At 33.7% G+C, this 24,405-nt stretch overlaps 2 protein-coding genes across 2 annotated transcripts in view; one reads left to right on the forward strand and one right to left on the reverse strand.

Moving 5' to 3' along the window:
* Positions 1–8,517: 8,517 nt before the first annotated feature.
* LOC148277866 (uncharacterized) lies at positions 8,518–10,544 on the reverse strand. The gene is made up of 4 exons (XM_088232278.1): positions 10,396–10,544; positions 9,284–9,907; positions 8,922–9,046; positions 8,518–8,728 (listed from the first exon to the last, which is right to left on the reverse strand). The coding sequence occupies exons 2-3, from the start codon at positions 9,889–9,891 to the stop codon at positions 8,965–8,967; spliced, it is 690 nt and encodes a 229-aa protein (XP_088088404.1). The 5' UTR covers positions 9,892–9,907; positions 10,396–10,544; the 3' UTR covers positions 8,518–8,728; positions 8,922–8,964.
* Positions 10,545–13,262: 2,718 nt separating this feature from the next.
* Positions 13,263–24,405, forward strand: part of bark (C-type lectin domain-containing protein bark beetle) — a 28,776-nt gene continuing 17,633 nt past the window's right edge. Inside the window, exon 1 of the mRNA XM_088232282.1 lies at positions 13,263–14,200. Within this exon, the coding sequence (XP_088088408.1) occupies positions 13,793–14,200 (408 nt within the window). The 5' untranslated portion in view covers positions 13,263–13,792. The remainder of the gene's footprint in view (positions 14,201–24,405) is intronic.

The raw sequence follows: 24,405 nt of genomic DNA on the forward strand, positions 1-24,405 counted from the left end.
TATTTAAGAAATAGAAAAACAGTTATAGCCCAAAAGAGAAGCAATGCTCGTTCTGGCCTGCAAACTTGTGTTACCAAGCATACCTAAAAGTAACAATGATGGGTACTGCGAGGGTTAGTATCAATACTCTCTCATGTACGGGTAACGAAGAAACTTCTGTATTTTCTCCACTATTAGTGAGTAAGCAGCTTCTTCAGGCCCCCACACCACCGCACCATTTTCCAAAATGCTATGCACTAAAGTTCGGTGATATTTAATTCTGCTGTGTTTTTTATCCCAACATCTTGGAAGCAGAATGACTCACATTAACAATTCGCCTATAAACTGTTGAGGTATCAAAGGTCACTCCTATGTTCTTGGTTACTGAGCTATGGTTCAAAGAAACATCAGCCATCTTATAATTATAGTAAGAAGTATGATAATTCCCAGTAAAACACATCACCATGCACGTGTCAATATTAAAATCTAGTTTATCATCCTTACTCCAGTCAAGAATTTAATTGATATTGTTTTGCATTAATGCAGTCATTAACGGAAAGAATATTAGAATATAATTTGAGATCATCAGCTAACACCGAAAATTTGGAAAATTTTATGCAAATGCACCTACCTAAATCATCTATAAATGAACAAAAAGAGAGACTAGTGGCCCCATATCCTAGTATTTTCAATTTATTGAGTAGAATCAAGTGATCCACCGAATCAAAGGTTTTTGTTAGATCATAATATGAAATAGCAACTTTTACCCTGTTACCCAAAGCGGTGCACGCATAGTCAGTAACTACCACATCTAAAACCATGCTGTTTAGTCTTCCTTTATACCTAACCCTTTGGATTATTATTTCAAATAATTTTGGGAGCATAGAATTAAGAAAAGTCCAGAAACCGCCTACGAACATCAAACAGAAGGCAACTAAACTGCTCATAAATGAGTAGGTTTACGTTTTGACCCATTAGTTTCATTGTAGACGTCGTTCAGTACGCAACTCCTGATTTGAATTCAACTATGCCGTGTTGTGTCCTTTTAAAGTGTAGAAATACTGCTAGGATCTTAAAGAAACAGGATGCTATCACATTTCATGTGTAATTAGCAAATTAATGTGTATGTAACAAATGCATTACTCAAAAATTGAATTATTTTTCCATCTGTCAGATTGTCGAAGAAACAAAATTAACATTTCGTTATTGTTGCCAGGGTAGTTAATTTTTTTACCCTACTTTGTTCATCTAATGAGAGAACTAATGAAAATTGGATCTCGGATTTAACAACTCTATTGTGGACATTTTATCGACATTATCTTTGAATTTATTTAAAATAAAACACTTTGTAAATTTACCACACAAGAGATTAATACATTAAAACACGACTAGTTTCGGGTAATTATTACCCATGATCAACAAATTTTATTTGACATAAAATGGATATTTTTATATCATGTTAAATAATATTTGATGTTTAAAGGTAATGTCATATGATTTATTGTTTCAGCATTTACTTTGTGGAAAAACATTTTGAATTTATTTAAAATAAACACTTTGTAAATTTACCACACAAGAGTTTAATACATTAAAACACGACTAGTTTCGGGTAATCAGTATTACCCATCCTCAGGTGTAAATATAAACTGTAACTGTGTAATTCTATATTATTTTTTTCCCATCAAGCAACATTACCCGGCGACTTCACAAATGCGCGCGGCGAAAGTAAGGCATAGTGGGGGAATTACTGGACACAGTCCGATGTATTCAAATATGATTCTACGCTCCTTCTGGACTATTCTTAATTCTATGATTGGGAGTGAGGACAAAATTGCCACTGGTCAATTTGAAACCGAAGACCTGGATTTTTTTTTGTGTAATGGCACGGCACTACCTTTGATGTTTTCTATGCTCATGGAAATGTGCAAGAACTTAGTAAAAATTCCCAAAAGGGTAATAACTAACGGCTCTAAACCTTTCAATATGAATGGGAGAATAATCAGGTCCTATTAATTGCATGGTTCTAATTTCTTGGTCGTCATATATAAATCATTTTTATCAATATAATCCAGATCTATAAAGCACCAATAGCTGTATGGCTGCCAGGTTTGTACCTGGTACATAAATTTGGGTTCTCAGATAGAAATACCGTTTAAAAATAATTGGCTAATGCGAAAGGGATGTCATTTCCGTGGAATGTTTGACCATTCAACTCGACACCACCTTGAAAGCCACCATTAGTCTTAGGCTCTTTAATGAATCCCCTAAACACTTTAAGGTCATAACATGTATTATTTTCAATATTCTTCATGTAATTGTTATGAGCTATAAATATTTTTCGTTTCATAATACATTTATAAAATTGAAACATTTCATAGTTACTCACCGAGCCTGATCTTGTCCATTTCCTGTGATACCTTTACTTAGCCCTTTACTAATCTCACAATTGAACCACTTTGGGTACAAACATTTTACACAGGGTGCACTCCTCTCGAAGTACATATCAAAATACATAATATACCAGGTTCTTCAGAAGTAGTCAGCATTTACATCACTAAGTTGAAAGATATTGCCAGTCGAGCCTTTAGAGACTCTCATAAAGAGACTCAAAGTCCCCGTGGTTGAAGTTCTATCTTCCGCTTCTGTTTTAGGTAAATGTCTATTTCTAGCGATGGGTAATAAGATCTTGAGTAATTATAAGAAACTGCACCTTCTTCACATCAACCTCAAAATTAGCCAAAGATCTAATATTCTTCCAAAGTTTTCAAAAATACGATTGTTATGTTTAAGTGCAAAGAGTTCTTTAAAGTACTCAATTTCTCCATACACCAATTTATGTGCAGAATGTAAATTAATATCTCCAATGACTAATATATTTTTGTTAGCTAAGACTCATGAGGGAGGGTCCGATGTCTTGCAGGGTACCCGCTGGCACAGCGCGGGTTTAAACTGTGTAACTCGGTTATAAGCTTAGACTATACCCTGTCTGCGTAAACTATAAGTGCGAAAGCACTACAATTAATGATATGAACATAACACGTTTAATGATATGATGACTAATATTATCTAGTAAGATCACTGGGTCTTACTGGAGAATTAGGTGAGATATACATTATACAAATATATAAGGAAGAACTGTTCAATGTGACCCATATCTTTTTCACGAGTTTCAAGATTCATCAACCTTTCCGCCTTAAGATCTAATTTATTTATACATGCTAAGAGGAGACCACCTCCCTTGATTGGCCAGTATTTATTTCTTTTTTAAATACTTGTTTGTATCCTGGGTCTAATGTTAGGCCATTAAAAACACTTGTCATTTAGCCACATTAATGTAAAAATAACTATGTATATCCGACATTTGATTTAGGAAGCTTCTCAAGCATTCAGCTGTCTTAGAGTGCAAGCCCCTTGCATTTAAAAAAAAAATCAGGATTAGTCCTTAGTTCGGCAGGGTGTCATAGATTCTCGTAGTCAATCATTGCCAATATTCTTGAAAGTGTCTCTTTAGAAGCAGGTCATTTACTGTATCTTTGGTGTGAATCAAAATCCTCTAATTTTTAATCCTTTCTTAAGTTAAACAATAAGCTACATCCTTAAGAGGGTAGGGTAATGGAAATATCTGACAAAAAAATATATCTTGGCGGCCTCGCGGTGAGAACTAAAAAAAAAAGGGATTTTTCTCAAACTTAGATGTACAGTATTCATCACTGTAATTGGGCCTCCTGGCCTGGCAAGAAAAAATTATTTTTTTTCATTTAAACTCAATTTGGTATGTGGGAACTCTATTTTTTGACTAGTTTGGAATACATGCTAAAACTCGACAAGACCACAACGTGTACTTCACTTATGCTTTGACCACTTTTCTGGTCACAACTAGTTCCCATACTACAGCAGTTTTTCCCATTATGGGTTATATTGAATAGATCTTGGCTCTGGCTCAGAATCAGGAGTTGCTTATTTTTTTGTTTATTTCTACTTCCAACATTCTACAAAGTCCTATCAATGCTTTGAATTTAGTAAAATGCTGCATTATAATGCCCGAGAAGATAACTAATTCCGCCTGCAAGAGATAGTACGTTCCTCTCTGTTAACATCAGATAAATAGAAAGATATGATGGCTATGAATACAAACTAAAAAAACTCCAAATTTAGTATTTTGGTTTAAATGATTAATAATTTTAATAGATATTTATTTGAACTAGAAATATATTCTTCTTTCCACCCATTAAATGAAAAGTCTTTTTATGAAAAGATATTATATAGCCAAAACTAGTACACTAGCCTAACCTGAATCGTGATTAAAAAGTGGCCACAAATTATGATTCAATACTTTTTCAAAAAATCAATACATTAGAAGTTGGTGTCTAATAGAGCAGTTTACAGCACGATACACTAAACAAATTCTAAAGAAAGGCAATTCAATAATACATAATCCGGGAATTTAGTTTCAACTAAATCATAAAAATATTTGCAAAATTTCCAACAAGTGTTTAGTCTATCTGAAGCAGTAATGATTATTTTTAGAATGTCCAGATTGTTTTTAATACATGATTTAAAATTTTGTTTATCCACAACGCTTTTAATTTTCTTACTCCCTACTAACTTTGTCAGCCTCATGTTGTAGTGGTCCGCGCATTTGCCTACCACGCAAGAGGTCTCGGGTTCGATTCCCGACATGGTTGCCATGAAATATTTATTTAAATGAGGTGTTTTTACACTAGAATATTTCATAGTCCCTGGACTGGCACCTGAAACATAAGACTGATTATCTTACCTTTATGTAACAAAAATGATCAAGATACGCCGGGATTTGTACACCAATGCAGTGCCCTATGCACCATTATATGCAGATAGGGAACGATGATGATAATGACCAACATACTTTTTTTTACTATGTAAGTTTCCTCCAGTATTTTTTTCATTGAAAGGCATAGATATTTAAAAACAGATGAGAACCTTCTTGAAAAGGAAATCTAGGTATGCGCACCGAGGTATAATTAAATAGAGATGCTTCATAGAACGATAGTTTGAAATTGTGTTCTGAAAAATAAGCATTGTCGCGTCAGCATTGCCATGCAATACACATAGTAGAGTAAAAGACTATGCCAGCTTACCGTGAATTCAAAAGCTGAATGTCACACTTTTCTACACTGCTTCACATTTACTGACAGCAATGTAAGTTCCAGAACTTAAGTTCAATGGAACACAAGACAGGTGCCTAGTGCTGCGTCTAGTGTATGCATACAGATCGATGGATATACAGGGCTTATGACCTATCATTGGCCGGTTTTAATGACCACTACACTCAATGACCACTAGGAGGGAAAATTCAGTCATTGTCTAAAAAGATCTGCATATACTCAAAATATTGTTGCTCGGATCATTTTTGATTGGCTCAGCACCTCATTTTGTCAAGCGCTCGATATATAACTATGTGCCAAAGTCTAAACCAGAAGACAACAACGCTTGATTGCGCCAAAATATAATAAGTATGGTAAGACAAATACTTCCGGTATCTATTTACCCTAAGAATATTATGTGTAAGGTTGTAGCAACATCATAGGCTCAGTTAACGGAAAGTAATACACATTTAACCAAATCTTTTAATCAATTTTCTTACCCTCATCTGCATTTGGGGGAACTTGGGACACCACTTTAACTTACCAATTACTATTTATCTTGATAACTCATATTGTGACTAAGAAGATCAGGTATCAGTCTTTATTGTTAGTATATCAGTGAAAAATCACTTAAAAATTCCATTTCAATGTAGTCAGGTATCAAAGTCCAAACCTAATGGATATTAGCATCAAACACGATAAATTCTGCTGGATCTTCCATTGTACAACTTGATTTTTTATTTGCGCAAAATTCATACCCGTGCAACTATGTTAGACAGTTCGGCGAATGATAATTTCGATAACACATGTAGAAAATGTTTATTTGCATTCTTGAATTACCCAAATATTTCATTTTGTTATTCATAAACAGTATTTAACTACGAGAAAGTAGAGTAGGTTTCAAACCCCAGACCCACTGATTCGGAGTCCGTAACACTAAACCACGGGACCATAAACCGCCTCATATATTCGGCATAGTTTTTTATAATAATAAAAATACGTATATAGTTTTACTCCACTTTTATTTATAAATTTTTATCAGTGACCGGGTTTCGTCGTGACAGACATCGTTAGACTGGTGGGAGACTAAACAAATTTCTATGTTATATACAAGTGAAGCAGGCAAATTTATAAATAAAAGTAGAATAAAACATATATATTTTTGTTATTATAATTAAAATGCAGTTCAACCAAGAAATGTCCGTAGAAAACCTCAACACAGTTTTTTCTCGCCCAGTGTCAAGTAACATTATTAATCATTTAAAATGCTGCTCAATAAAGCACCATACATGTTTCCCAGTATTGCTTTTACACCTGTGTAAAGAGTCACTTATTCATTTTAATAATTATATGCGTTGTAATTCTTGTAAGAGAAGCAATAGTATTTCTTGAAAAATGAAATCAGTATTCCACATTCAACTGTTCTAATTGATATTCATACAACAAAGCCACTCACAAAATTTTATTTTCAGAGATCTACATACATAATCAGGATTTCTATGAGGCTGATAACACATGCAAAAAGATTTACTTAGCATGGCAAAATCATAAAATTACTTTGATAAAATTATCGTGAATTTGAGCAAATTTGTAAATGATTAGCTAAGAGAACAAAATCAAATAAATGCATGTATTTCATTAAATGTAGCATATTATATCGACTGGGCTGAAAGTTTTTTTTTTTAGCGACTAGGCAGAAACTGCTTTTTTACCAGTATGTTTAAATACATAGTTAAAGATTAACAGATTACAGATGTTAACTGTTGTGATCAATGCTTAAACTGTTTTCTTTAGATCTTAATTATTAATTAATGTCTACAGTAAAAAAGGATGACTACAGAAACTATCTCAATATCTTGACTAGACCGAGAGTAGATTTAAGATCCTTCGCACAACTGGAGACTTACAAGTGTAAAATGAAATTAATTACCTAATAGGTTGAGTGTTCCTGGCGAGCTTTTTTTTTTATATTAGCAAATGTTTCAATCAGTTAGATCTGAAGCCGGTAACAACTTAAAAATGAGTATTTGCCCTTGAACTGTAACCCCAATTTTTTGCTTCAATATTAAAGTTTTACATGAGTAAAAAGATTTAGTAATCTTTCTAGTTATCTTGAGATCGTCATGAGAATATTCATAAGCTTCTTCAAAATTGGTATCTTATTTGATGCTGCAATTGCGTACATTGTAAATGTCAATCTCATGTTGCTTTAGGATGGTTAAAATTTAAGAGAACTGTGACTAACGTATTACAATTTCAAAATAATTTGCAGGCAATTTTTTTGTAATATATAGTTTGTAGTTAATCATGTTTTCAAAATAGATTTCTTATTCAAACTTAATCTTGTGATAAGGATGAAAAAAATCTTTTAAACTTTTTGTTTTCTCTTTAAATCTTCTTTGACTTTGGGCCTACAATAAAAATACCCAGAAAAATCTAAAAAGATTCAAAACAATTACACCACTAAAATAGTTAGAATATTTGCTTTCAGCAATAAGTCCGCCAATGTACATTTATTTTGTACAAGTTTAATAGGTAAAAATACTTTCAATCACATCGCAGCCGACATAATTTCTTTTAGAATAACAATAAAATTTTAAAGCTCTCGTGAATTAGATTGATGTTTTACACGAATGTAAAAAATATAAAATTACAAACCCTATATTCATTTTCCTTTATTAATCTTCACTCCAAAACGCTCACAACACCTATTTCTTTGAAAAAATTTCAACTCTCATCCTCAAAGCCTTGTAGATTCGTATTTGTTGGGACTGATGCGATTTGTTGAGAATGAGGAAGTTTAGTGTTTTATTTTTTAAATATGCACTTAGTCAAATTTCTTTGTAATTTTCATGCAATATACTTTTTTCCGAAACTTCACTTGTACCCTTCGCTAACTTGAAACTTTTTGGTGCATTCGATGTATGACGATCAGATGGAAAAAACGTTTTGTATATCGATTGACGTTTGTTTCGGGCGATGAAAGGCGAAATAATTAAGAGGGAAATAGCAACGACACCAAATTGAAATCCGTTATGTATTAAAACCATCTTAGAGTTTTACCATACAATTGGTATTGATGTCATGGTCAAGTAAACATAATTTAAATCCAATTTCGGTTAGCACTAAACTTCCTCATGAGTTTTTTTTGCATTCGTAATATTGTTTTCTTCAATTTGATTTTTCATCATAAATTAAGTAGAGTCGAACAATAGTCTTCCCAATTTATAGATATTTGTATGTACTCTTCTTTATATTGAACAAGAACTGCTGGTATCGAAACAACATGCGCAATCGGAATGGTGTAATTTAAATATACAATATTACATTGATAAGAAAACCAGACATATTCATCACTTTGCAGATGTTACTGAGAAAATGTGGGATTATGAAATAAGTTTACGAAGATCGAAGATAATTTTTTTGGTAGTTTGTATTTATGTTGGAAAATTATTAAAAAAATAATGATAATAATAACGTAGATTTAAAATTAAGATTAAACAATGGTTCGAAGTAATACTATTTAGACAGACATTTTCTTTTCCGATAATCGTCGTATTTTTCTAGTAGTGGAGATGACGGCTGTTTCGACGATATCATTGCGTAGCTTGGATGACGGCGTCTGACTGTAATCATTTTAATAAAACAACATGTACAATGCAGTCAAGTCGATGGATATTAGTAGACATTACTAGAAGTATATGAAGTAAATGAATAAACGAAGGGGAGATACTAGAACAACGTAGGTTGTGATTACAAAATTCGGAGGAACAATTTGATAAATTCGAAGCGTAAAATGTGTTATCGCAGAAATAGTACCTTGAAAGATTGAGAGATGCGAAGTAGCGAAGATATTGGCCGCCTAATATCGGTCAAAGCTCTCGGGTCGCGTGTAACCACCCCCAGATCCACCATAGCTCTTCGGTTCGTCGAATTCTCGTGCGCTAGAATTTATTCATATGTCGCAACACCCAGTCTCTAATAACAGTAAATCAGTGTGTAGGGGGAATATATCAGGGGACTTGCACTTAAATGTTTGGCAGATGCTTTAAAATAATAATATATGGCCAGTGGCCGGGAGGGAACATCAAATTTGTCGTTAAATTATAATTCGTGGAAGAGTTTCATAAAAATATTGTACTATGAAGAGTTTGTAAAATCAGCGGTGTAAGGTTTAATACCTTCCTCGGCCGACTGGAGATCTTGAGCGGAAGCGAGATCCTCCATTATAGCCTCCGCCGCCATTGTAGGCGTCACGGGATCCGTAGGACTCCCGCGCGCCGCCGCCATAGCTGCTGTCCCGTCCGCCGCCGCCACCGCGTCCTCCCCCGCCACCGCCGCTGTATGAGTCGCGGTCGAAGCTGCCCCGCCCGCGCCCGCCGCGGCCACGGAAACCACCGCCGCCGCCGCCGCGCCCACCCTCGTACCCACCCCTGAAGCCACCGCCCCCACCCTCCCGGAAGCCGCCCCTGAAGCCGCCGCCGCCACTGCCGCCCCTGCTGCCACGGAAGCCGCCGCCGCCACGCCCGCCCCCGCGATTCCTCCGACGCGAGATTTCCACTCGCAGCTTGGAGCCGAGGATCTCGGATCCGTTGAGACTGTCGCAGGCGTGCTCTGCCTCATCCAGATTCTCGAATTCGACGAACGCGAAGCCGGGGGGGTTAAACGCGACCCAGACCGATGTCAGTTTGCCATATTTATCGAACTCTTTTTCTAAATCCTCCTTCTTCACGCTTTCGGAGAGGCCTCCCACATAGACGCGGGTGCCTTCGGAATAATTGATACTCATGGTGTCGTTCTTGTTACTGTGGAGCAGATACGGAAATATTGCGGAGGATTCATATAAACAAGAGATAGATATTCAAAAATACAAAGTCTAGTCTACATTAATTTATTTCGAAATTTCAATTTTTACAGAAAGATAAAATCATAATAATAAATGCACAAACACGCGAGATCGATCGACGCGGACCTGCGCAAACAGACGCCCGGTTCGCGGCGTCACTCGCCTTTTACTCTTATCGCTGAATTAGCGATCTAATGGCCAGAACTTACTAGGCATAAAAAATCAAAGAAATCTATAGCACACACGCAATCATAGTATAAGTGATGAATCATCAGCGCAAAGCCAACTGGGAAACAAATTCACGGTCGAAAAATAATATTGGCTAGGACGCCATTTTAAAAGGTTGATATTTATCTTAAAACGTACACGAATTCGGATAAAATAAACCTGGTGATAAAACGAGAGTTAAAATAAATAAGAAAACAATAAAAACCAATCGAAAATTACCGTATATCGTTCAATTTGAAGAAATATTCACGCTCAACCGAAAAACTACACCAAACCGTCGAAAGTGATACCGGAAGAGAAGCCAAGTTAGCCAAGCTAGAAAAACTATAGACAATTTTCAAAAATAACGATACCAACGCCTTTGGTGGCGAAATTAGGAATGATAATGAAAATGTATGACTTTGTACAAAAAGAGACAATTCAATGGTTCCATTTATTTCATTATAACCGCATTATTTTGTACTTTTTGACTAAGTTTTTTTAATTTATCAGAACAGAATCGGACTAATTCATCTCGTGAACGTGTATCCCTATCCCTTTCATTTGTATTCCTTTTAACAAGTAAGAGTTATCAGCAACAAAATCGATTGTAGCGTTTCCGTTTCAAAGTACCATAAAGAAATCACATTTTTAAACATGTAAATAATACCAATGATGAGGTTCATTTAAAAATTAAAAACATGGTAAAAAAGTATAGAATCATTTAACCAATGAAATACATATATATGTATTACAATAAATAAATAAAAATATCCAATATCACCTAAATAGGCAGGACGTGTTGTGTTAATTCATTTTTATAATTCCCTTTCCATACCGAACAGTGCATAGACTTAATAATTATTATTTTTCCATCATGTCGGGAATTGAACCCGAGACCTTTTGCACAGTAGGCAAACGCGTTGACCACGGGGAAAACGTTGTATTCACTGTTTTAAAAATAAATAAATATGGGAGTTGTATTATATTTTACCTTGCTTATAAATGTACATTAGGGTTTACCAATTATAAAAAAGACATAGGATTGAAAATTGAATTAATACACAGGAAAGTCACCAATTTTTTTAATTAAAAAATTAAACGAAATTGGCATAACTGATTCACCAATTTTTTCGCGCTATAACTCCATCGTTACTCCCATTGTATGTTAAGTTGCTCCGTTTTGTTGAAAATTATACTGTCCTCATCAATTTCTTGAATTCGAGGAAAGAAGAAAATATTTTTGTTATTAAAAACATTTTTCACTTTGTGGTATGACATTTTACACTTATTTGTTTATAAATTTGTATAAACCACTTAAACAAGTAAGTGTTTTAAGTTGTTTATACAAATTTATAAACAAATAAGTGTAAAGAAGAAAATATTCAGCATGGCACGATAGCGCTCTCCATTTACAGTAACGGTACGCAAGGGTACGCCCATGTTCATTTTTTAAAAAATATGGCCGAATGACTTCATAATCCATACCAGACAGTGAGTTTTTCTGGATTCAATAGAGCCTTATAAACCACTTCAGAATTTTACTCACACCAATAGCGGCAATTTTGCTACAATTTTTGCACGTCAACACGTAGCCGTTTAAACGAGCCACATCTGAGAAGATGATTTATAGATGAAAATCAGCATTTCCTTTCATCTCCTCTAGAGCCCAATCAGCGAACTTTTGACGCGAACGATGGTCAGTTGGCTTCAGTTATTGTGCCAGTATATGTAGTTCAATCGCAAAATTCGTCAGGTAGTTATTGTGGACAGCCCTTAACCTTCAACTCTTATGAACGGCGTGAAATGGAACAGCCACTCTATTGAAAATACGCCTTCGAGGCTCTTTTAAAAATATTTCACCGCAGTAAGTTCGTTAAAGGGACTAAACGCCATTAGTTTTGCTTTTTTTTCTTTAAATAAGGATAGTTTTTTTGATACTGAAGCGGTTTTTTTGGTTGAATACAATCCTAAGTAATGTAATTTTAATAGAACGTTTTAAAAGGGATCTTAAGGTCCCCTTGCTAAAATAAATAAACTGATAATTACGCGGTATTGCAGTTTTGCCGATAATATTATTATAAAAGTACTATTATCTGTATTTTTCAGAATAATTATATTTTTGACTTGACGGCCAAAACTGTGGCTTATTATTTGTTTTCTAACTTGTAACTTGTCTTAGGCCGATATTATAATGTTTTGGTAATTGGCCCTAATAAAGGTTAAAAAAAAGTAAAGTTAACAACAATCCCCGTTTTATATTTTTATGTAACACTTCTTTTTTTAAATTGTAACATTGTTAAAATGAAACTGTCAATGCGCGAAATTTAAATATTTTGGCGTACCACAAAAGTTTTTTTCTTCTAATAAAAGTTAAATACAAGCGATTTTCATTTTTGAATGTACTTTATATGCATATGCGACATAAAACATACGATTATATCATATAAAAGTGAGGTTATACTTACAAAATTTTGTTTAAAGAAAATGAATTGAGGAATAGATGTAGGTTATTTTCTTCGTGCAAAAATCGGGAAAGTTTTTTTGTGACATAAAACACGTATTTATACCAATTATGCTTTGTTATCCTATAAAAACATATATTTCGTTTATCCAAAACTAGCTGTTATTCCCTTATATTTTTTATTACAACAAACAACAACAACAAACCATCACGCCGTTTCCCCGTAGGGGTAGGCAGAGAGGATAGAACGCCATAACACTCTATCTTGGCATACAGACCTCGCTTCCTCTACATTCATACATCTTCTTATGCACGCACGCCGATTATTCCTACTTTTGACATGTCCATCTTCAAGTATTTGATGGACTGTATATATTTATGTGTGCGATACTTCAAGGTTCAAATTAAAATGTTATTTTTATAGATTCATTAGAAGTACTAATTAAACTTTTTTCTCGAGAATAGGTACGATTTTAAACGATTTTTTTTTATGTAAGAACATATAAAATCAAGAAAATACATTTGTTCCGTGGCATAAGAGTACAAAAAGCAAAATGCAGAATTCAGATTGTTAATACATTTCAATTTTCATAGTCATGTGGGGGTGAATAATCCAGTGAACACAGAATCGGTTAGTTCTGCTAAGTTCTGCATTGGCTCTCGCCGAGTAGAAGCGCATAACTGGTTTGGCCGGTGGCGCCACAACAAAGACGCGGTGGTGTTGGAAAGAATTAAACTTGCTTGTTTACCTCCGACAGGTAGTAGGGGGAGTGTTTCGAAATACTTACCTGAGTAACGGCAGTCACGTGACCATTACATTTTGTCTGGCCGTTGGCCGCGCCTACTCTCGTTTTTGTTTTATTCGTTCGTTCAGTTCATTTTCTGCACACAAAGTTAGTTTAATGAATGACAATACGCGTATTTCAAATAAGTTTTCAAATTTCGTGAGTTTTCTTCAGTGATAACTGAAAACTACGTGACTGCGGACGAGGTCCTTTGTTCAAAATTTAGTTTGTGGTTTGTGTTTCGCGAGTATTCTTATAAGTTTACACTTGGACATTCGGGGAGTATTTATCCGATTCATCGTATCTTACTGGACTTTACAAGTTTAGTTATAATGATCGAAAGCTCGTATCCTAAACGACCTGTAAGGTGAAAATTAATTTTGTGACGATGGAAGATGCACTTTACTACGGCGCTGATCGCGCACGTAGACTGAAAAACAATAGTCAATACGGTAATACAAAACATAAGTGGCGGACCGTTGAGTGGAAATCGAAAATTATTCTTTTAGTTTTCGGACTTATATTTGGATTAGTGGATTGTGAAAATGTGGAGTTTCCAACAACTTCAGCTAACGGTTTGGATAATTTCATCGTTACGCGACAATCCGACATCACCGAGTTACCTGGCGGGACTATCACCGATGGCCAGATAGTCTGGAAGCACAACAAAAGCCCGTACCTGGTGCGAGAGGACCTCATCATCGAAAGAGATGGAGAGCTGATCATAGAGCCGGGAGTAGAGGTGCACTTCGCTCCCATGGTGGGCATTACTGTTAGAGGAATCCTCACAGCTTTGGTAAGTTAAACCTACTATACCTGGTGCTTCTTATTGCGTATGATAGGTACCAAGCATTTTTGCATTTCGATTATTGTTGAGGTTACTTACTTTTTGCATACATGCATTGTTGCACACACGATAATTATATAATGTTAATCTAGCAAATCATATTAGTTATACATCTCGCGTAGATACATAAACATTGATCGAAATATTCAATTTAATATAACTACACGTTACATCAACATAATTGATATTTTTTTTCCTGTTTTACTTGAAAAGGGTGTGCTGATTATTAGAATTGTTGTTATCATCGATTAGTTCACCTGCTTATCTCAAAATTATAGGTGAACATTATCAGAAGCGCCATGTATCATAATTTATGATAACAGTTTCTTGTCTATCTAGATACAGGTACACTTTTTAAAGATAAGACACAAAATTAAATTTCAGATTTATTCAAATTACATCACTTTATGAGCTTACAATGCAAAACAATTAGAAACTTAACGAAACAATCACAGAATCACAGCGATTGCACCTATTAATTCATAATAATTACATAATGAAATTAAATTCTAAAATATATTTTTCATTTCCAAATACTTTTAGATATTCAATTGTGATTAAAAAATTATTTACATAAACATTTTAAATCATTTAAATAGCGCGAAATGAACTTTATAAACAAACTAATTAAATCCTAGCATAAACATATTCCGATATAATTTGCCAAGAATCCAGTTGGAAACAAACTCGATAGGTACCTAATTATTTTAGTAACACTACGGTTTATTTACGCAAAGAAAAGTAAATCGTGATGCTTCGCTTTCACAACCGTACAAACATTATTATTAATGTATTAAATTTAAAAACTTGAACTGTCGTTAGATGTTTAAAGTGATCACTTCAAACAATCTGAACCATTCACTATTCTGCCTATGTTCAAACATTAATTTAATTGTACTTACTACCTACTAATTAACCTCCTTATTTATATTTAATAATTATCTGTAATTATGTTGATGTATTTTATAATATATAGTTATTTCACAAATGATCAATATCATCATGCCTTATACGTACCTAATGGTACATAGGGCATTGCATTGCTACTTGAATTGTAGCGTAGCTCAATCACTTGTTATATGGATGTAGGTATGGTGTTCAGTCATACTCAGGTGCTAGTCCAGCGACCATGAAATGTTGCGTGGAATTTTTTTTTTGAAAAATCATGATTTCATGTCAACCTTACTGGGAATCGAACACGAAACCTCATGCATAGTAGGGAAGCGCTTTAACTGCTGGACCACAAGAGAACCTTCATAAAGCGCACTACAAATAATATTATTATTTATATTACTATGTTGTTGAAAGTGGTTAGCGTGAGTCATATCTTTCCGTTACATTCTTAGAATAAATATTGAATATATGTTGTGAATCATTTAACTTAATCATCTTAGTTTATAAACTTTTGACGCATCTAATTTTATAATAAATATTTATGTTGGTAGGTATCTTTGAGTAATAGTTAGATCGGGTGGCGTATTACTCTGAGGTAGGTACTGTTATATTATTATTATTAATAATAATGAAATCTTTACCAGTAACAACTAAAACAATAAAATAAAAGTATGCACGATAAAATGGCAGACTTATTGCCGCTAGAAATTTATTACAGTGTGACCAAAAACAAATACACACAAAAGTGCAGCGTTTCTCTATCATCTGGTACGTGAAGGTAAGGTGATCAGTCTTACGCTTCGGGTGCCAGTTAATTTTGCACTATATTACAAAAAAAAAGTATATTGTACTCACTTTATTTTTTTTTTGTGAAAACATACTCATATTATTCAAAATTATGAGAGTACGTTGCCACCTTAAGAATGTTTAGATTTTAATTATATTTACATATCGAGTACATTGTTATAAGTACGTGTAGGCACTAGACACCTAGATACTACTTAACTCACTGTAGAATTCGAAAAGACAAAAAAAGTTGTATTTATGTTTTAAAAAACGTGTGTAAAAATGTGAAAATTACAAGAGATAAACAACATTTTTGTGAAGGCAATATGGAAGTCTGGCATTCACGGGACTTATGTTTGTTTGAGTGGTTATTCTTTTTTACACTGAAACATTCACAATTTTCCCTATGTTTGAACATCCATATTCCACTAACATTTAGACAAACTAAAAATACTCTTGCAACATACAAATATTGTTTTACAATTTTTTCATTTCATTTCCTCCTCTCCTTCAATTAAAAAAACATATTTTTGTTATTTTGAATACCCAAATATTTCATTTTGGGTACGACTTTCAATAAATCACTACTAGAAAATGGGAACCAGGTTATGGTGAGTGTGAATGTTCGTGAGTGGGGTTCGAACCTCGGACCTCTGATCCGTGAGTCCGCGACACTAGCCACGAGACCACAACCCGGTTTTATTCCTTCCTCTCCTCTAGTGTGGCGTATATTTAACTTCCATTAATTTTGATTTATTTCATGTAAATAAATAAAATAAATGTTTCCCCAGGTAAATATTAAATGTCTACTAACCAAACTGTTGAAATTAATTTTATTTGTCATCTTCTCGGGTTCGATTGCCGGTATTCTTGACGAGAAATTATTATTTAAAAAATTCCACCATCATGATGCATAGTAAGTACTTGGACTAGCACTTGATGTGTAAAACAAGTCATCTTCTTTGTAATAAAGGAACGAGATGTGTTGCATTATGTGTAACAACACAGTGCCCTATGCATGAAAATGGGATGCTGATTATGAACAGTGAAATTAATTTACGATCGATATTATAGTGACATTTATACTGGTGAAAATTATACCTAAATTTGGTCGTTTGGTTAAAATGAAATGCCATTTCTTACTGACGAAAATGTTTTGACTTTATATTCGTAGAAAGAGCAGTTAAGATCATTAATCTCACATTTTGTACAAAATTAAAAGCTAAGTTTTTCTCTCGTAAATTAATTGTTTTGTTTTTTATTCATTTATATATTTTTTCCCAACTGCATTTCCATAAATACAAAACCAAGGAAGGTACAATAACTGCATTTTTTACATGTTTTTATTTATGCCTAGGCAAGTACTGTAAATTATAAATTGTCTACGTCACAACTCAGCACAACTTACGGGTCCTATACTGTCCTGCTAAGCCAAAAAGTCGTAACGGAAAAAAATAGTTTTGCCCTTTTTTTGTGATGTATATTCGATGGCCTCATATATTTAAGTAGCCAACGAGTTATTTCTACTTCTCAAATATGATAATATATATATTCTCTTGTAAAAAAAATTGAAAAAATAATTCAGATTAGCAAAGCATAAAAGAGTAATGTCCTGTAAAATTTTCAATTTAGCAGATACAACCTTTAGCCTTAGCAGGTTGTAACATAGTTTAGTAGTTAACTTAAAAATTTAATTAATATTTAAGTTAGATAAAATTTGTAACGTCATGCCTAAATTATTTTGGAACGAAAGCATATAAATAAAATCAAAATAAATCGTATGCAGTACGGAAACGGATGGGAGAGCCATTGGACATTAGACAGCCCCAAACTACACCCATTCATTCCCAGTTTTATTGTAGCAGTATAAAAAAGCAGACCCTTTCAATTTTGGGTTCCAGCTTTGAAATAATAGATAAGAAAGGGTCTGACTAGAATGTGGCCATGGTACCTGAATAGTATGTATCTACTTGTGATTCATCCCATACAAATAATGACGAATGTTTCATGGGCGATAAAAGTGTAGGTAGAAACTAGGAACTTATGTTTTCACACCATATTGTGTCTGCTTATTGAACTACTAATGGGCTTGACGTGATAACGCATTTGAAATAGTCTTTATAACCAAGTCTGTTCTCTGCTGGATATTTATAAATTAAAGGCGTATGCTAAAGAAAATACGAATTAACAATACATTATATTATACGAGTATGTTGTTTATTAACGGACGTATACAAATGCATGTATGTTGCCTACAACATACTGGTGGTTTAACTTAAGCTGGCGCGTTAAGAAAACTCACACTAACGCATTTGAAATCTACAGGATGTTGATTATTATGAAAAGTTGTATTAAATTTTAACCAAATGTGCTATCTTTTTTTAAAATTCGGTGTTAGATTAGAGGGTTGTGTATATGAAAAAAAAATATAATAGGTTAAGAAAATGTAATATTAATTTAATAAAATACTTTGTTTTATTATGTTATATTTTTCAAATATTTTTTTTAAATGTTGTTATTTTACTATAACAAGGAGCAATTTAAATTTAGCATGCGAAATTGTGAAGATTGTTTTAAGTATATAAATAACAATATTTATTGTTTATCTAGAAGTGTGTACCTATACATATTTTCTCCGACATAATTTGAACTGTGCATTTTAATTACATTATATTAATTATTATTATGATGAACACAAAATATTAAATAAAAAACATGCTTGTTTAAAAATAAATACTCGTATTTTATTTTTACTCGATATTTTCTTAAGTAATTGTTTTTTTTCCGCTCTAATCCAAAAGAGATTTTAAAAACATTTAATATAACAATATATAACATCAAGATTTTTGAAACCAGTATTCTGTACATTAAAAATATTTTTGCGTAAGTTTTGCGAAAGCGCCATCACTACATAATCGACCTATTCATGATTTGATTAAATGAAAATACCTACAAATTTATAAACCAGTGTTTTAAACTTTATCTACAAATCTAATATTATATATTTACTATTTAGAATCGCAACGAAATTCTGACGAACGCAGAAGCATCCTGTGTATATTGTATTACCATATCATTAGCAACTAATAAAGCACAGTTGTCTATGTCACGCTCATAAGCGCGTCTAAGCGTAAGAGAGACGGAGATTATTTTCATAATGCGTGTGCCGTTTAATGTCATACCACGGGCTTATTCACGGATACTACTCGATGCGTATGTGTAAGTATAGCGCACGCGCCAGCTTATAAAAATCCACCAGTACCTATGTAAAATCTCTTTTCTTCAAACGCATAATTTGGAAATAAGTAAGATAGTAACAAGGAATACATTAATTTCAATTCACAAATTTAAATGATTTGCACAAATATAGGCGAAGTTTAAATATTTACTGACAAAAAATATGAATACAAGTAGGTAACGATAGAGACGGGTGTTCACGTGTATTATATTATTTTAAGTAACCCTTATTATGTAGGCACATGAATTATTATGCGGAGAAGTGAATGATGATAATGAAAACATTTTTTTTTATTCCCGCATTCTTTAAACACGTGGAGAAGAATTCAAATTAAGAATATTATTATTCCACCCGGCAATACTACCCATATGAGAAATTGCAAGTGTTTCCTTTGCAAAATGTGACTAGGTTTCTAATGTTGCATTGTTCCGATTATTAATATGACATGCGAGGAACGTTAGCTAAGTATCTGTCTACTTCTTTGAATTATTTTTACTATTTTTCCCTAATGGTATTGGGCACTGCATAGTGTGCATAGGTGCACCAATTACAGAATGGTGAATGTTACACAGTGTGTAAAGACCGCCCTGTAGATGCCTAGACTTCTATATTACCTTTTCTTAAATGTTCTTCATCTCTGTTGTAATATGTTAATATAAACAGCTCCCCAGGGAGTTGAATCCAGTCCTTGTCTACAAAAATTTGGACAAACTCAAAATATTGTTGATAAATTACCTGGTCCATGAAGAGGTATAGAAATTGAAAAAATAACATTTTCAGGCGTTGCCTAGTATGTGGGTGAAATAATTCAATTAGATGAATCTCACCTGCATATATAAAGGTTTCAGCTCTTTGACTTCACAAACATCAACAGATGAAAGAATTTAAGGAATATAGATGTTCAAATGTAGGCAGAATGGTGAATGTTACACAGTGTGTAAAGGGGCCACTTAAACCAGCCATTGACAGGCCATAAGCCCTGTAAATGCCTAGACTTCTATATTACCTTTTCTTAAATGTTCTTCATCTCTGTTGTAATATGTTAATATAAACAGCTCCCCAGGGAGTTGAATCCAGTCCTTGTCCACAAAAATTTGGACAAACTCAAAATATTGTTGAATTACATCGTATTTGAACTGTTTTTAACTTTGAAAATACATATTTTCAGTATTCCATAATTATATTTTTGGCAGACGAGCCATTATAACGTTAGTACGGCCTAAATTCTTGTAGTAAGATTATATTTTTACGACATTCAAATGTCGGAGATAAATTAATAATAAGCAGGTACGTATGGCGGCCTCCGTGGTGTAGTGGTCAAGACGCTCGACTCACGCACGGAAGGTTCCGGGTTCGATTCCCGGTGAGAACACAAAAATTAAAATGTGATTTTTCTCAAGCCGGGTGCTCTGTGATGTAATTCACCACTGTAATTAGGCCTCCTGGCCTGTTGTGGTGCAAAAAAATGTAAAATGTAAAAAAAAAAAAAATGTAGGTAACTATGTTTATTTCAAAGTACCGAAAATGAGTTTTGATTGAGCGCAATAGTGGAAGTAAATTCTATGAATAGGTATCGTCTAGTATTTCCTAAAATAATGATTGGTTCAGTGGCCTTTTTGAATAACGTTTCGGATTAGTTCGGATACAACGAATTAATAGTGCGACGTGTGACCACGAACGGTTTCATTCATTACCGTAGCTATTGTCCAGGTTTCTTGTACAAAAACATTTTATATCTGACAAATACAAAATGACGTCGATTTCCTCAATACTACTACCATAAGCGCTCACATAAACTTATATTTATCGAATGGTAATTAAATCCCCGGGGAACAATTTGTGTATCTGGGAAGCATGTTTTCAAGAGATGGAAGAGTAGAAAAAGATGTTAAAAGAAGAGTGAATGCGGGCAACAAAATGAACGGAGCACTAAGCACAGTAATTTCTAATAAAAATAAAACAAATATAAATGGCGAAAATGAACGGCAAAGTGAGACGAGGACGACCGAGGAAGACGTGGCATGATCAGATAAACCAAAATCTTAAGTCTGGTCATGTCAAAAGCAGACAGAACCGAAGGGCATGTATGACAAGATGTATGAATGTGAAAGAAGCTAGGAATGTATGCCAGGATAGACGTGTGTTGCGGTCCATTCTATCTGCCTACCCCTACGGGAAAATGGCGTGATGGTAGTAGTAGTAGTAGTAGTGGTAATTAAATCCGAAAACCGAAATACCCACTGTGTATAATCGCATATCCTTTTTGCAATATTGACGGAATATGCCGTTTATTTATTTACACTGTAGTTAGGACATTGCGATAAATCAGGAGTATTTTTTTTTCTCTCACAAGTCCCACACGACACACAATAGCGCAGTAGTCAACAATAAGGGAATTGAATTAGCACAACTTTGCGTACTGTCGTTATCTTCATCAATAATTACGCGAATGTAAGATTATCTATTTTATCGGACCATAACCCAGTTCATATTTACCAAATTAATTTTTAGTAATAGTTCATTAGCCCTGTAAATGTCTAAAATTCTCTCCGCGAAAGAGATTTGTCACCTGCTTTAATACATAATCTTGATCTAATTAATTAATCAATTTATTTTATCTAAACACTTCATGTACATATAATGTTTACATACATATGCATAAGAGCCGGCATATTGCCTTAAGGTATTTTTTCCTACCTACCCGAACCGTTCAATTTGAGAAAATCAGTGGTAGATGAACATATTGTTGGTATATTAATAATTTCATTATAGAACAAAATATTGATAAACATATAAACATTTTTTAAGCAAAAAAATTACCAAATATCTGCACTATACTATGAAGAGAGGAGGGGGTAAAGAGGGAAGGAAAGAAGGAAAAGAAAGGAAAAACTCAAATATTCAGGAAGTTACATTTCATACGCTTTTTGAATGTAAATAAAGGAGGGGCGTCTCTGACATTAGTGGGTAGATTATTTCATAATCGAGCAGCTACTACTGCGAAAGAGGAGGCCAAAATTGGAGCGGTGAATGGATATTGAAAGGGTTCTCTCGTTACTAGAACGAAGAGTTAACTTATGCTGTGATAGAGGTTGGAAGAGCTCTCTCAGATAAACAGGCGAAGTGGCATTATTTTTAATATTTGGAAGTAGTGATGGTATGTGAATGTTTCTTCTATGCCTGATACTGAGCCAGTGTAGTTGCGTAGTTGTAGAAGGTTAAAGATAAAACGTTTACAAACTGCAATCATTCTAACTTATCAAGCAATTCAGAATTAGCATCTGGATAACATACATTTGCATAATCAAGGCGTGGAAGAAGTAAGCTCTGGACTAATGTTTGCTTAGCATTAATCGGTAATAAATTCTGTAATCTTTTGAGTGAGTGCAAGCTGCTTTAAAGTTTACGACTAACTTCGTTAGCTTGATCGTGCTACTTCGTAATTTAGAAGCTGGAAATACAGTAAATGTATTGGTTTGCCTGCCATAATAACAATTAGCACATTAGCTCGAGCCATTTTAAAATGAAGACCAGATTTATGCAGAATTTTTTAAATACATTTGCGGGTTTTATATTTTATAATTCTCATTTATCAAACTGGATTCTCAGCTTACCTGTACTTGTAAAATAATGTGTGTAATAAGAGATTTTAAAAAATCTATCTTAATTAATATTTTTAAGAGCTCATTGACTAAAAATATGTGCAAAATGTTAACCGAAAGGAACATAATTAACTTTCTTTCTCGTAACCGTTATTCGTTTTTTTTACAAATTCGAGAAGCCCACGTTTCGTTTCCATCCAGACCGATTCGAGACAATGGCCCAGGCCAGCTACTTAGTACAGAATACAGGCCACAGGCCTACTACGGTGGCGCATGGCGATGCGATGGTCGGTGGTTCCACTCGAGATACCTTTCAGAGCAAACTTCCCGTTAGTAACCATCTACAGAGATAGTCGCGGTACCTACTCGCTCGGTCACAGGAAATACTAAGACTTGGCTCTCTAATGAAATTAACTCCCGCTGGCTGTCCTTTGCTCCTTGCCGATCTGTTAATTCCAAACAGCTGACCCCGTAATTAACCCTGACGTCATCACTTCGCGCACGGGAGGATACAAATTATGAATGCACCTACGCTCCGCTTTTATTGAGTCAACGACATGTTATAAATATTATACTCACTTACTTCGTTATACTTCATACCTATGTAATTACCCGTGAATAGTATACAAATAATGTATTTACAAGAGAATCTTCTGTACCTAGTAGCATAGTAGCTAGTAAGTAATGGGTACTGTGTACTAAATACCAAGATTTGTCTTTATTTTACTCAGAAAATGAAGTATCTTATTCTTACTCATAGTGTACATAAACGCTATTTGTACATACACGATAATAATGCCAAGGTGGAACATTGTTAGTATAAATAATTTACTTCTACATTACGTACCTACTAGTTTCATTCCTGATTCCATTTATGTAAGCATGTATAATAGATTCTGCTTATTTGATATAATTTACTTAGAAGGTCTCCTTCATTCTCCCAAGGAAGTAGAACAGTAGGTACAAATTGCCATCGGATTTCATCAATACAATCTTATGGGTATCTATTACATTTGTATTTTTTAAATTTTGAGATTTAAAAGAATTTTATTGCTCTTTGCATTTAAAATACTTATATTTGATACCTTTCTTTTAAAAAATCATTTGCTTTTTATAATTTTATATGTACACATTGTTTAAATTTTTTATATATATTTTTTTTAATAATCTATATCTAAGCATATTTTTAATATGCAACTGCAGTGTTACTGTATTTGTGTAAGATAATACTTTAAAAAAATATTTTTCACATTATATTGAAGTATTTATATTATATTGCATATATGTATTTTTGTACTGTAAAAAGCACCGCGTGCCGTGTATATTAATAAATAAATATCCTAACTATATATATTTTTATAGATATCTAGTATTGTTTTAATTCTAAGTAAATTTTTATATCATTTATAGATGTCCCACGGGTTTAATGAAGGCAAAGCTATATTTCGAGAAAACATTTTTCTAATTACGATCCCCGTGGAGTAGTAACTAAGAGCCTGACTGTTTACTATAGATTTCTGTCTAATAACTCTAAGCTACCTACACTTAGTTGATACTTATAACAATGTGTTTGTATTTGAATTAAATTATTATCTGTATATCTATGTAAAAAATCTAAAACAATTCATTATGTA

Source organism: Micrasema longulum, unplaced genomic scaffold (genome assembly GCF_059751315.1).
Source record: "Micrasema longulum isolate JH-2025_06_02 unplaced genomic scaffold, ASM5975131v1 h1tg000965l, whole genome shotgun sequence".
Classification (NCBI taxonomy): domain Eukaryota; kingdom Metazoa; phylum Arthropoda; class Insecta; order Trichoptera; family Brachycentridae; genus Micrasema; species Micrasema longulum.

What these genes read in the sequence shown, in the direction of transcription:
- LOC148277866 (XM_088232278.1), bottom strand. Translation starts at nt 9,891, where the DNA reads ATGAGTATCAATTATTCCGAAGGCACCCGCGTCTATGTGGGAGGCCTC. An exon ending in TCTCCAGTCGGCCGAGGAAG is followed by an intron (nt 9,047 to 9,283) that starts GTATTAAACCTT and finishes AATAAATTCTAG; the next exon opens with CGCACGAGAATTCGACGAAC.